Consider the following 13,209-nt stretch of genomic DNA (forward strand, 5'->3'; position numbering starts at 1 on the left):
ACTGCATGTCCAGTCTCTTATGCCACACAGCATCATATAGGCAATGATGAATATCCCTGTAGTACTATTTGGTGACAGTTTGACCCTGTTGTACATACTTGTGGTGCACCACACTGTGGGAATCAAAGAAAGCAGTTGGCATCACTTTGACTTTGCTGCACACTTGGTGGACATTCTTTGCTGTCAGTGATGAGGAATGTTTCCACTGTGACGACTGGAGTTAGGTTTCTGGGTCCTACCTGTACACCCAGGACTCGTCACCAGTGTTCACAAAGTTGTGGTCACTGTTTGTGGAGTCCAGCATGTCCTGTGAGACTTCAAATCAAAGTCGCTTTTGCTCCGCTGTCAGCAGCTTTGGCACAAACTTCGTTGACACTCTCTTCGGGGCCAAATCTTAGATCACAGTAGAATCTGATGAAAAAGTGCTGATGCCCACCTCTTGTGCAATTTCTCTGACAGTCACATGATGGTCCCACATCGTCAAGGTGTTTACCTCGGGAACGAGGTGATCATTTCGGCAAGTCGAAAGCCGACCGGAGTGTGGCTCGCTCTCCACTGGTGAGATTGTACTACTCTTTAATCTGTGCGATGCCCAATGATGTTGTTGTGGTCTTCAGTCCTGAGACTGGTTTGATGCAGCTCTCCATGCTACTCTATCCTGTGCAAGCTTCTTCATCTCCCAGTACCTACTGCAACCTACATTCCTCTGAATCTGCTTAGTGTATTCATCTCTTGGTCTCCTTCTACGATTTTTACCCTCCACACTGCCGTCCAGTGCTAAATTTGTGATCCCTCGATGCCTCAGAACATGTCCTACCAACCGGTCCCTTCTTCTTGTCAAGTTGTGCGACAAACTCCTCTTCCCCCCCCCCCCCCCAATTCTATTCAATACCTCCTCATTAGTTATGTGATCTACCCATCTAATCTTCAGCATTCTTCTGTAGCACCACATTTAGAAAGCTTCTAATCGCTTCTTGTCCAATCTATTTATAGTCCACGTTTCACTTCCATACGTGGCTACACTCCATACAAATACTTTCAGAAACGACTTCCTGACATTTAAATCTATACTCGATATTAACAAATTTTTCCTCTTCAGAAATGCTTTCCTTGCCATTGCCAGTCTACATTTTATATCCTCTCTACTTCAACCATCATCAGTTATTTTGCTCCCCAAATAGCAAAACTCCTTTACTACTTTAAGTGTCTCATTTCCTAATCTAATTCCCTCAGCATCACCCGACTTAATTCGACTACATTCCATTATCCTCGTTTTGTTTTGTTGATGTTCATCTTATATTTGCCTTTCAAAACACTGTCCATTCCGTTCAGCTGCTCTTCCAAGTCCTTTGCTGTCTCTGACAGAATTACAATGTCATCGGCGAACCTCAAAGTTTTTATTTCTTCTCCATGGATTTTAATACCTACTCCGAATTTTTCTTTTGTTTCCTTTACTGCTTGCTCAATATACAGATTGAATAACATCGGGGAGAGGCTACAACCCTGTCTTACTCCCTTCCCAACCACTGCTTCCCTTTCATGTCCCTCGACCCTTATAATTGCCATCTGGTTTCTGTACGAATTGAAAATAGCATTTCGCTCCCTGTATTTTACCCCTGCCACCTTCAGAATTTGAAAGAGAGTATTCCAGTCAACATTGTCAAAAGCTTTCTCTAAGTCCACAAATGCTAGATACTTAGGTTTGCCTTTCCTTAATCTATTTTCTAAGATAAGTTGTAGGGTCAGTATTGCCTCACGTGGTCCAACATCTCTATGGAATCCAAACTGATCTTCTCCGATGTCGACTTCTACCAGTTTTTCCATTCGTCTGTAAAGAATTTGCGTTAGTATTTTGCAGCTGTGACTTATTAAACTGATAGTTCGGTAATTTTCACATCTGTCAACACCTGCTTTCTTTGGGATTGGAATTATTATATTCTTCTTGAAGTCTGAGCCGTCCAAATCTCCCGATTGGTTTCCACCTGGCTCTAGCCCGGTGGCAAAATTTGATGTAGTAGCACTGCGCCAGTCATTCCGTCATTTCCCTCACAGTGAAAAATCGACACGAGCACTACATGCTATCTCACTCGACTGCTGCTCACAGGCAACTGAGGCTACCAACAGGCAGGAGAAAATTGGTGCAAACGTACAAAGGTTCGAGATCGGCTCGTGCGAGCACACTAAATTTGAATCCGTGAGGTGTTTGCAAAAAAGGAATGAGGTCAGATACTTTGCCGAGTGACCTCTTATACGGTACGTGTCGTCGAGTAATATTGCGTCAGCTGCAGTTTTATTGACACGGTGGGACGAGACGGCAGGTGGTGTACGGGGTGACATCTGTTTCCAGGACGGCCGGAGCTGTGATCGGGAGCGGCGTGCACGCGCTGCTGGAGGACTGGGACAAGGTGCTGGCTGCGGCTGGCGGGCTGTCACTGCTCGCGCTCGGCGTCTACTCCGCCAAGGGTGCCACAGGTGTCGCCGCCCGCTACGTCGAGTCCCGCCTCGGTGCGTATGTCTGAATAAAACTGTGCAGGAAGCGCTGCTGCATGTGGCAGGGTCCACATAGGTAATTAAATATTGTGTAGTGTCTCTCTCTCTCTCTCTCTCTCTCTCTCTCTCTCTCTCTCTCTCTCTCTCTCTCTCTCACACACACACACACGGACTGGACAAAAATATGGAAACATCATGGCAACGACATTGTTATATATAAAAAACAAAGATTGCGTGACTTACCAAACGAGAAAGTGCTGGTAGAGAGACACAATAAAAAACACACAAACACACACACAAATTTCAAGCTTTTGCAATATAAGGTTGCTTCATCAGGAAAGAGGGAAGGAGAGTGAAAGACGAAAGGATTTGGGTTTTAAGGGAGAGGGTAAGGAGTCCTTCCAATCCCAGGAGTGGAGAGACTTACCTTAGGGGGAAAAAGGACAGGTATACACTCGTGCGTGCCACCGCCCCCCCCCCCCCCACGCCCACCCCCACCCCCACACACCCACACATCCATCTGCACATATACAGACACTAGGTGTCTGTATATGTGCGGATGGATATATATATATGGTTATAATAGAAGGAAACATTCCATGAAGGAAAAATATACCTAAAAACAAAGATGATGTGACTTACCAAACAAAAGCGCTGGCAGGTCGATAGACACACAAACATACACACAAAATTCAAGCTTTCGCAACAAACGGTTGCCTCATCAGGAAAGAGGGAAAGACGAAAGGATTTGGGTTTTAAGGGAGAGGGTAAGGAGTCATTCCAATCCCAGGAGCGGAAAGACTTACCTTAGGGGGAAGAAAGGACAGGTATACACTCACACACACACACACACACACACACACACACACACATATCCATCCGCATATACACAGACACAAGCAGACATTTGTAAAGGCAAAGGCTTTGCCTTTAAAAATGTCTGCTTGTGTCTGTGTATATGCGGATGGATGTGTGTGTGTGTGTGTGTGTGTGTGTGTGTGTGTGTGTGTGTGTGTGTGAGTGTATACCTGTCCTATAACTCTTTGTCTGGTCTTTAAATATGTCTGCTTGTGTCTGTATATGTGTGGATGGATATGTGTGTGTGTGCGAGTGTATACCCGTCCTTTTTTTCCCCCTAAGGTAAGTCTTTCCGCTCCCAGGACTGGAATGACTCCTTACCCTCTCCCTTAAAACCCACATCCTTTCGTCTTTCCCTCTCCTTCCCTCTTTCCTGATGAGGCAACAGTTTGTTGCGAAAGCTTGAATTTTGTGTGTATGTTTGTGTTCGTTTGTGTGTCTGTCGACCTGCCAGCACTTTCATTTGGTAAGTCACATCATCTTTGTTTTTATATATATATATATATATATATATATATATATATATATATATATATATATATATATATGGTTATAATAGAAGGAAACATTCCATGAAGCAAAAATATACCTAAAAACAAAGATGATGTGACTTACCAAATGAAAGTGCTGGCAGGTCGACAGACACACAAACGAACACAAACATACACACAAAATTCAAGCTTTCGCAACAAACTGTTGCCTCAACAGGAAAGAGGGAAGGAGAGGGAAAGACGAAAGGATGTGGGTTTTAAGGGAGAGGGTAAGGAGTCATTCCAGTCCCGGGAGCGGAATGACTTACCTTATGGGGAAAAAAGGACGGGTATACACTCGCACACACACACATATCCATCCACACATATACAGACACAAGCAGACATATTTAAAGACAAAAAATATATATATATAATAGAGGGAAACATTCCACGTGGGAAAAATATATTTAAAAAGAAAGATGATGAGACTTACCAAACAAAAGCGCTGGCCGGTCGATAGACACACAAACAAACACAAACATACACACCCCTGTAACCGCCCCCGCTGTAAAACCTGTCCCATGCACCCTCCCACCACCACCTATTCCAGTCCTGTAACCCGGAAGGTGTACACGATCAAAGGCAGAGCCACGTGTGAAAGCACCCACGTGATTTACCAACTGACCTGCCTACACTGTGAAGCGTTGTATGTGGGAATGACCAGCAACAAACTGTCCATTCGCATGAATGGACACAGGCAGACAGTGTTTGTTGGTAATGAGGATCACCCTGTGGCTAAACATGCCTTGGTGCACGGCCAGCACATTTTGGCACAGTGTTACACCGTCCGGGTTATCTGGATACTTCCCACTAACACCAACCTGTCAGAACTCCGGAGATGGGAACTTGCCCTTCAGCATATCCTCCCTTCTCGCTATCCGCCAGGCCTCAATCTCCGCTAATTTCTAATTTCAATCTGCCGCCGCTCATACCTCACCTGTCTTTCAACATCATCTTTGCCTCTGTACTTCCGTCCCGACTGACATCTCTGCCCAAACTCTTTGCCTTTACAAATGTCTGCTTGTGTCTGTGTATGTGTGGATGGATATGTGTGTGTGTGCGAGTGTATACCTGTCCTTTTTTCCCCCTAAGGTAAGTCTTTCCGCTCCCGGGATTGGAATGACTCCTTACCCTCTCCCTTAAAACCCATATCCTTTTGTCTTTCCTTCTCCTTCCCTCTTTCCTGACGAGGCAACCGTTGGTTGCGAAAGCAGAATTTTGTGTGTATGTTTGTGTTTGTTTGTGTGTCTATCGACCTGCCAGCGCTTTTGTTTGGTAAGTCACATCATATAAAGACAAAGATGATGTGACTTACCAAATGAAAGTGCTGGTAGGTCGACAGACACACATACGAACACAAACATTTAAATATGTCTGCTTGTGTCTGTATATGTGTGGATGGATATGTGTGTGTGTGTGTGTGTGTGTGTGTGTGTGTGTGCGCGCGCGCGAGTGTATACCCGTCCTTTTTTCCCCCTAAGGTAAGTCTTTCCACTCCCGGGACTGGAATGACTCCTTACCCTCTCCCTTAAAACCCACATCCTTTCGTCTTTCCCTCTCCTTCCCTCTTTCCTGATGAGGCAACAGTTTGTTGCGAAAGCTTGAATTTTGTGTGTATGTTTGTGTTCGTATGTGTGTCTGTCGACCTGCCAGCACTTTCATTTGGTAAGTCACATCATCTTTGTTTTTAGGTATATTTTTCCCTCGTGGAATGTTTCCTTCTATTATAACTATATATATATATATATACCTAAAAACAAAGATGATGTGACTTACCAAATGAAAGTGCTGGCAGGTCGACAGACACACAAACGAACACAAACATACACACAAAATTCAAGCTTTCGCAACAAACTGTTGCCTCATCTGGAAAGAGGGAAGGAGAGGGAAAGACGAAAGGATGTGGGTTTTAAGGGAGAGGGTAAGGAGTCATTCCAGTCCCGGGAGCGGAAAGACTTACCTTATGGGGAAAAAAGGACGGGTAAGGTAAAAGGGGGAAGGTGAATACAAAGTGAAACTACTGGTAAAAACAGAAAGAGAAAATAAAGAGAAAAAAGAGAAATAAGACGACAGGAAAGATTTCGAAATGCAAAGGCGACAATAACAAACGTAATTGTTGGGTTCAAATTAATGATATGGTTATATATATTTTCCACGTGGGGAAAATATATATTAAAAACAAAGATGCTGCGACGCACCAAATGAGAAAGTGCTGGTAGATAGACACAATAAAAAACACACAAACAAACACACAAAATTTCAACCTTTCGCAACCAACTGTTGCTTCGTCAGGAAAGAGGGAAGGAGAGGGACGAATTAACCGTTGGTTGGGAAAGCTTGAAATTTTGTGTGTGTGTTTGTGTGTTTTTTATTGTGTCTTATCTACCAGCGCTTTCTCGTTTGGTGAGTCACAGCATCTTTGTTTTTTATATATATTTTCCCCACATGGAATGTTTCTTTCTATTATATTTAAAGACATTGTTAAACACATATGCAGATGCTAACCGAGCCTGCAGGTTTTGCTGTCACACTTGACCGTGAACAGCATCTATGCAAGTCCTCAATATGTCTCAAGTGTCAGTTGTGGTCAAAACATTGTTCTGTGTAGTTACGAATGCATTGCATTGCAACTAACGAGGAGAGGTCTCAAGCAGTGGGACAGTCTTTTTGAAACCACCTATACAGTGACATAGTTTAAGATACCAGGTATCGTGTCTTGAAGCCATTATCCTGGTGGGCCCTTGCTTGCAAGTAATTGATGAAAAAACAAATTCAGAATTTTACATAATGCTCACTAACATTAAAAAACCATTAGTTTGTAGACTGATGTGGTGTGATGGATAGGGTAAGGCCTCAACATGCCGAAGGTAATGGGTACAAATCCTATCAGGTACTTTAAAATTTTTTATTTTTAAATCTGCATCAAAATGACTTTGGCCATTATTTTTATTCAGTTAATTGTTTGAACATAATTTCTATTTATATACCTTTGTCGCACAACATTTTAATCGTCATATGAACTTTTTCATTCGTTCTCGTATTTTCTATATATCATTCTTGTTCCGCTCGAAATTTTTGCGAATGTGAATTTAATTATGTTTATCTATCATAATATCTCCATGTGAGTTTAATTATTTGTATCTATCTGTCGTAATATTTAAACCTTTGAAAATGCCACTGTATTGGATAAAAAAGCAAAGGGCAAAATAATCTATGTATATTGACTGTGCAATGGTGGCAAAAATTTATTTTTTGTCGCAAGACTTGCATTTTTTTGGATGGTAATTGTCATGTGGACTTTTCAAAACATAGCCTAAATTGCTATTGCACTACGTGCAAAATAATGCAGATGAAGATTTAAACTAAAGAATAGATAATAAGTAAAATGAAATTCAACCGAAATTAGGAATAGAAATATTGAATGGAATAATTCGGTCAAAAAAATAGGATGATAAAATGAAAGAAATTGAATTGAAATTAATACATGAAATTAACTAAAATAATATGAACAAATATTTCAATCAGAAAAAGAATGATAGTAAGCAAAATGAGAGCAAATGAAGAAGTCAATGTTATTAAACTGATGACAAAGGAATAAAAATTAAAAATTACAATTAAATCAATAAACTGAACAAAAATTTAAAAATAAAAAGCTGAAGTGCCTGATGAGACTTGAACGCACAACTTTGTGCACATAAAACCCTTATCCTATCCAATACACGATGCAACCAGTCATACAAAATAACATATTTAATGCTATTGAATGTCATGCAAAATTCCAAAATTTGTTTTTGTCAATGATTCGCAAATGAGGGCCCACCAGGGTGGGTGGCTGATGGTGAAGGTGAGATACACCTTATAAGTGATTTTAAAAAGTCAATCCCACCACTAGGGACTTCTCCTTGTAAATGAATTTAAATGTGAGCAAGTTGTTGGTGCTCGAATGGTGGTGCTTCCGTAACTGAAGGAGCCAATATGTTTGATGTGTCGAGAGGCATCGTATTGAAGGTTTATACCCTGTGTACAGAAAGTGGAAGATCATCATCCCTTAAGTCACAACATGGACAAAATTGTGTGTTGACTGACAAGGTGCATGTGTCCTGGGAAATGTGGGAAACACCTGGGAATTTTTACACCTGGGAGTAATCCGGGAAAAGACTGGGAATTTTTTAGAATTTCGGGAATTTTTCATTATTTTAGTTTTCAGTTAAATTTTTGTAATTTTGGTTAGTAGCACCTGATACAGTGTACAAACAAGTGTCTGCCGACAGCAAAATGTGTCAAAGGCTACACAATACTTCGCAACAACATATTGCCTTTGATGTATCTTTCCCCTGGGCCTTGTTTTGATGAGCATGATGTCGCAATAGTTTACATTTCTAATAGTTCATGGGAAAATATCGTGAATGGTCATTTCGGAAGCATTACTTTCGAAGTAAATTTCCTTTTACGTGAGATGAATTGTGGTACATTTGAGAATGTGCAATGAATTTCTTAAATCGTTGAGCGTTAAACTCTCATCCAAAGCTTAACACTGAGGACCAGCCACTTAGACAAAATTTTGGGCCCAGAACACCAGCCATTTATGCCGTTACTTAATATTTTACTGTCACATTCATTTGATGTGTCTTAAAAGGTAACACATGCTAAAAAAGATAAAGTTTCAAGGCTAGTTTTTCACATTTGTTTTAGTTCTTTTAAAGATTACAAATTATGCAACAACAATGGCAAAAAGTATAGTTATCTTAAAAAAGTGCAAAGTGAGTTCTTGAGCAATTTCACACATAACTGGCTTTACTATGAGAAAGTTGAGATGCTCGACGGAACACATATTCAGCCAGGGAACCCACGAAATGTCTGGGGCACACCAGTGAAATTTATAACTGTGCTTGTCAGAAGTATTCAGCTGCTGCAATTAAACTGGTACCCTTGGGATCCTGCCTAACCACACCCTCAGAAAAACAGCAAAAAATGATGTTCTGTTGGCTGACTGCATCAAGTTTCCTATGCTCTGAATATCTGCTGTCATTAGCTGACGAGCTCACTTGGCATGAGCTATGATTGGCTATTTCAGTGCTTTGGAAACTATCGTGGTATAATTGGTGGAATACGTGTTTATACTTTCGTAAAAATAAAATATGCGGTGTACATGTTGCCACGCATCAATGATCTTTCCAAAATGCTTTGTTTTTTTATGTGTTGCATTTCCTAAAGTGCTAGTAAGTTCTATGCCGGTATGTAAATCCTTCACCATTCAAAGGATTGAAAAATTTTACAGCTTCGAGAGAAAGTGTATTATAACTTAGCACAGGAAAATGTACTTTCATGCAGGAAGTAGGTTTTTTTTTCTTTTTCTTTTTCTTTTTCTTTTTTTTTTTTTTTTTCCACCCGTGAAAGTGTATTTTTAACTGGGGTGTCTGGGAAAAGTCCAGGAATATATTTTTTTGTTTCTTGTCCGCTTGTATACCATGGACTGAGCATGACAGTCAGTCATTGAAGAGGACTCCATTCGTCCGAGAGGGTACGATGAACAAAGTATAGTATAGAGCTTGTTCTTCCTCTATAGTATTGTAATCTGAGAGAGGGATATTATCTGAGAATTATCGAATTTTGGAATGTTTCCTGTCGGGAACTGCTCGACATTAGAATCGGCTGTATTTTACTCCATTCTCCAGGAAAGCCGTCACTGGTGCGGGAGACGTCGCGGTTCTCCCTGCTGGACACGATTCGACACCCCGTGGAGAGCGTCAAGAAGAAGATGGTGCTGCGCAAGGAGGATGCGCTGACGGGGGTGGTACTGGAGCCCAAGCTGGAGGAGCGGCTCAGGTGAGTAGTGTGTGTGTGTGTGTGTGTGTGTGTGTGTGTGTGTGTGAGAAGATGGTGCTGCGCAAGGAGGATGCGCTGACGGGGGTGGTACTGGAGCCCAAGCTGGAGGAGCGGCTCAGGTGAGTAGTGTGTGTGTGTGTGTGTGTGTGTGTGTGTGAGAAGATGGTGCTGCGCAAGGAGGATGCGCTGACGGGGGTGGTACTGGAGCCCAAGCTGGAGGAGCGGCTCAGGTGAGTAGTGTGTGTGTGTGTGTGAGAAGATGGTGCTGCGCAAGGAGGATGCGCTGACGGGGGTGGTACTGGAGCCCAAGCTGGAGGAGCGGCTCAGGTGAGTAGTGTGTGTGTGTGTGTGTGTGTGTGTGTGTGTGTGTGTGTGTGAGAAGATGGTGCTGCGCAAGGAGGATGCGCTGACGGGGGTGGTACTGGAGCCCAAGCTGGAGGAGCGGCTCAGGTGATTAGTGTGTGTGTGTGTGTGTGTGTGTGTGTGTGTGAGAAGATGGTGCTGCGCAAGGAGGATGCGCTGACGGGGGTGGTACTGGAGCCCAAGCTGGAGGAGCGGCTCAGGTGAGTAGTGTGTGTGTGTGTGTGTGTGTGTGTGTGTGTGTGTGAGAAGATGGTGCTGCGCAAGGAGGATGCGCTGACGGGGGTGGTACTGGAGCCCAAGCTGGAGGAGCGGCTCAGGTGAGTAGTGTGTGTGTGTGTGTGTGTGTGTGTGTGTGTGTGTGAGAAGATGGTGCTGCGCAAGGAGGATGCGCTGACGGGGGTGGTACTGGAGCCCAAGCTGGAGGAGCGGCTCAGGTGAGTAGTGTGTGTGTGTGTGTGTGTGTGTGTGTGTGTGTGTGAGAAGATGGTGCTGCGCAAGGAGGATGCGCTGACGGGGGTGGTACTGGAGCCCAAGCTGGAGGAGCGGCTCAGGTGAGTAGTGTGTGTGTGTGTGTGTGTGTGTGTGTGTGTGTGTGTGAGAAGATGGTGCTGCGCAAGGAGGATGCGCTGACGGGGGTGGTACTGGAGCCCAAGCTGGAGGAGCGGCTCAGGTGAGTAGTGTGTGTGTGTGTGTGTGTGTGTGTGTGTGTGTGTGTGTGAGAAGATGGTGCTGCGCAAGGAGGATGCGCTGACGGGGGTGGTACTGGAGCCCAAGCTGGAGGAGCGGCTCAGGTGAGTAGTGTGTGTGTGTGTGTGTGTGTGTGTGTGTGTGTGTGAGAAGATGGTGCTGCGCAAGGAGGATGCGCTGACGGGGGTGGTACTGGAGCCCAAGCTGGAGGAGCGGCTCAGGTGAGTAGTGTGTGTGTGTGTGTGTGTGAGAAGATGGTGCTGCGCAAGGAGGATGCGCTGACGGGGGTGGTACTGGAGCCCAAGCTGGAGGAGCGGCTCAGGTGAGTAGTGTGTGTGTGTGTGTGTGTGTGTGTGTGTGTGTGTGTGTGAGAAGATGGTGCTGCGCAAGGAGGATGCGCTGACGGGGGTGGTACTGGAGCCCAAGCTGGAGGAGCGGCGCAGGTGAGTAGTGTGTGTGTGTGTGTGTGTGTGTGTGTGTGAGAAGATGGTGCTGCGCAAGGAGGATGCGCTGACGGGGGTGGTACTGGAGCCCAAGCTGGAGGAGCGGCTCAGGTGAGTAGTGTGTGTGTGTGTGTGTGTGTGTGTGTGAGAAGATGGTGCTGCGCAAGGAGGATGCGCTGACGGGGGTGGTACTGGAGCCCAAGCTGGAGGAGCGGCTCAGGTGAGTAGTGTGTGTGTGTGTGTGTGTGTGTGTGTGTGTGTGTGTGTGTGTGTGTGTGTGAGAAGATGGTGCTGCGCAAGGAGGATGCGCTGACGGGGGTGGTACTGGAGCCCAAGCTGGAGGAGCGGCGCAGGTGAGTAGTGTGTGTGTGTGTGTGTGTGTGTGTGTGTGTGTGAGAAGATGGTGCTGCGCAAGGAGGATGCGCTGACGGGGGTGGTACTGGAGCCCAAGCTGGAGGAGCGGCTCAGGTGAGTAGTGTGTGTGTGTGTGTGTGTGTGTGTGTGTGTGTGTGTGTGAGAAGATGGTGCTGCGCAAGGAGGATGCGCTGACGGGGGTGGTACTGGAGCCCAAGCTGGAGGAGCGGCTCAGGTGAGTAGTGTGTGTGTGTGTGTGTGTGTGTGTGTGTGTGAGAAGATGGTGCTGCGCAAGGAGGATGCGCTGACGGGGGTGGTACTGGAGCCCAAGCTGGAGGAGCGGCTCAGGTGAGTAGTGTGTGTGTGTGTGTGTGTGTGTGTGTGTGTGTGTGTGTGTGAGAAGATGGTGCTGCGCAAGGAGGATGCGCTGACGGGGGTGGTACTGGAGCCCAAGCTGGAGGAGCGGCTCAGGTGAGTAGTGTGTGTGTGTGTGTGTGTGTGTGTGTGTGTGTGTGAGAAGATGGTGCTGCGCAAGGAGGATGCGCTGACGGGGGTGGTACTGGAGCCCAAGCTGGAGGAGCGGCTCAGGTGAGTAGTGTGTGTGTGTGTGTGTGTGTGTGTGTGTGTGTGAGAAGATGGTGCTGCGCAAGGAGGATGCGCTGACGGGGGTGGTACTGGAGCCCAAGCTGGAGGAGCGGCTCAGGTGAGTAGTGTGTGTGTGTGTGTGTGTGTGTGTGTGAGAAGATGGTGCTGCGCAAGGAGGATGCGCTGACGGGGGTGGTACTGGAGCCCAAGCTGGAGGAGCGGCTCAGGTGAGTAGTGTGTGTGTGTGTGTGTGTGTGTGTGTGTGTGTGTGTGTGTGAGAAGATGGTGCTGCGCAAGGAGGATGCGCTGACGGGGGTGGTACTGGAGCTCAAGCTGGAGGAGCGGCTCAGGTGAGTAGTGTGTGTGTGTGTGTGTGTGTGTGTGTGTGTGTGTGAGAAGATGGTGCTGCGCAAGGAGGATGCGCTGACGGGGGTGGTACTGGAGCCCAAGCTGGAGGAGCGGCTCAGGTGAGTAGTGTGTGTGTGTGTGTGTGTGTGTGTGTGTGTGTGTGTGAGAAGATGGTGCTGCGCAAGGAGGATGCGCTGACGGGGGTGGTACTGGAGCCCAAGCTGGAGGAGCGGCTCAGGTGAGTAGTGTGTGTGTGTGTGTGTGTGTGTGTGTGTGTGTGTGAGAAGATGGTGCTGCGCAAGGAGGATGCGCTGACGGGGGTGGTACTGGAGCCCAAGCTGGAGGAGCGGCTCAGGTGAGTAGTGTGTGTGTGTGTGTGTGTGTGTGTGTGTGTGTGTGTGTGTGTGTGTGTGAGAAGATGGTGCTGCGCAAGGAGGATGCGCTGACGGGGGTGGTACTGGAGCCCAAGCTGGAGGAGCGGCTCAGGGGCTCAGGTGAGTAGTGTGTGTGTGTGTGTGTGTGTGTGTGTGTGTGTGAGAAGATGGTGCTGCGCAAGGAGGATGCGCTGACGGGGGTGGTACTGGAGCCCAAGCTGGAGGAGCGGCTCAGGTGAGTAGTGTGTGTGTGTGTGTGTGTGTGTGTGTGTGAGAAGATGGTGCTGCGCAAGGAGGATGCGCTGACGGGGGTGGTACTGGAGCCCAAGCTGGAGGAGCGGCTCAGGT

At 46.1% G+C, this 13,209-nt stretch overlaps 1 protein-coding gene across 1 annotated transcript in view; it reads left to right on the forward strand.

The window, feature by feature from the left end:
- The window catches only part of LOC126108713 (ATPase family AAA domain-containing protein 3), a 111,935-nt gene that overhangs the window by 43,854 nt on the left and 54,872 nt on the right, over positions 1–13,209 (forward strand). The window contains exons 4-5 of the mRNA XM_049914030.1: positions 2,348–2,505; positions 9,557–9,707. Coding sequence (XP_049769987.1) covers positions 2,348–2,505; positions 9,557–9,707 — 309 coding nt within the window. The remainder of the gene's footprint in view (positions 1–2,347; positions 2,506–9,556; positions 9,708–13,209) is intronic.

The sequence above is a fragment of the Schistocerca cancellata genome, chromosome 11 (genome assembly GCF_023864275.1).
Source record: "Schistocerca cancellata isolate TAMUIC-IGC-003103 chromosome 11, iqSchCanc2.1, whole genome shotgun sequence".
Taxonomy (NCBI): Eukaryota; Metazoa; Arthropoda; class Insecta; order Orthoptera; family Acrididae; genus Schistocerca; species Schistocerca cancellata.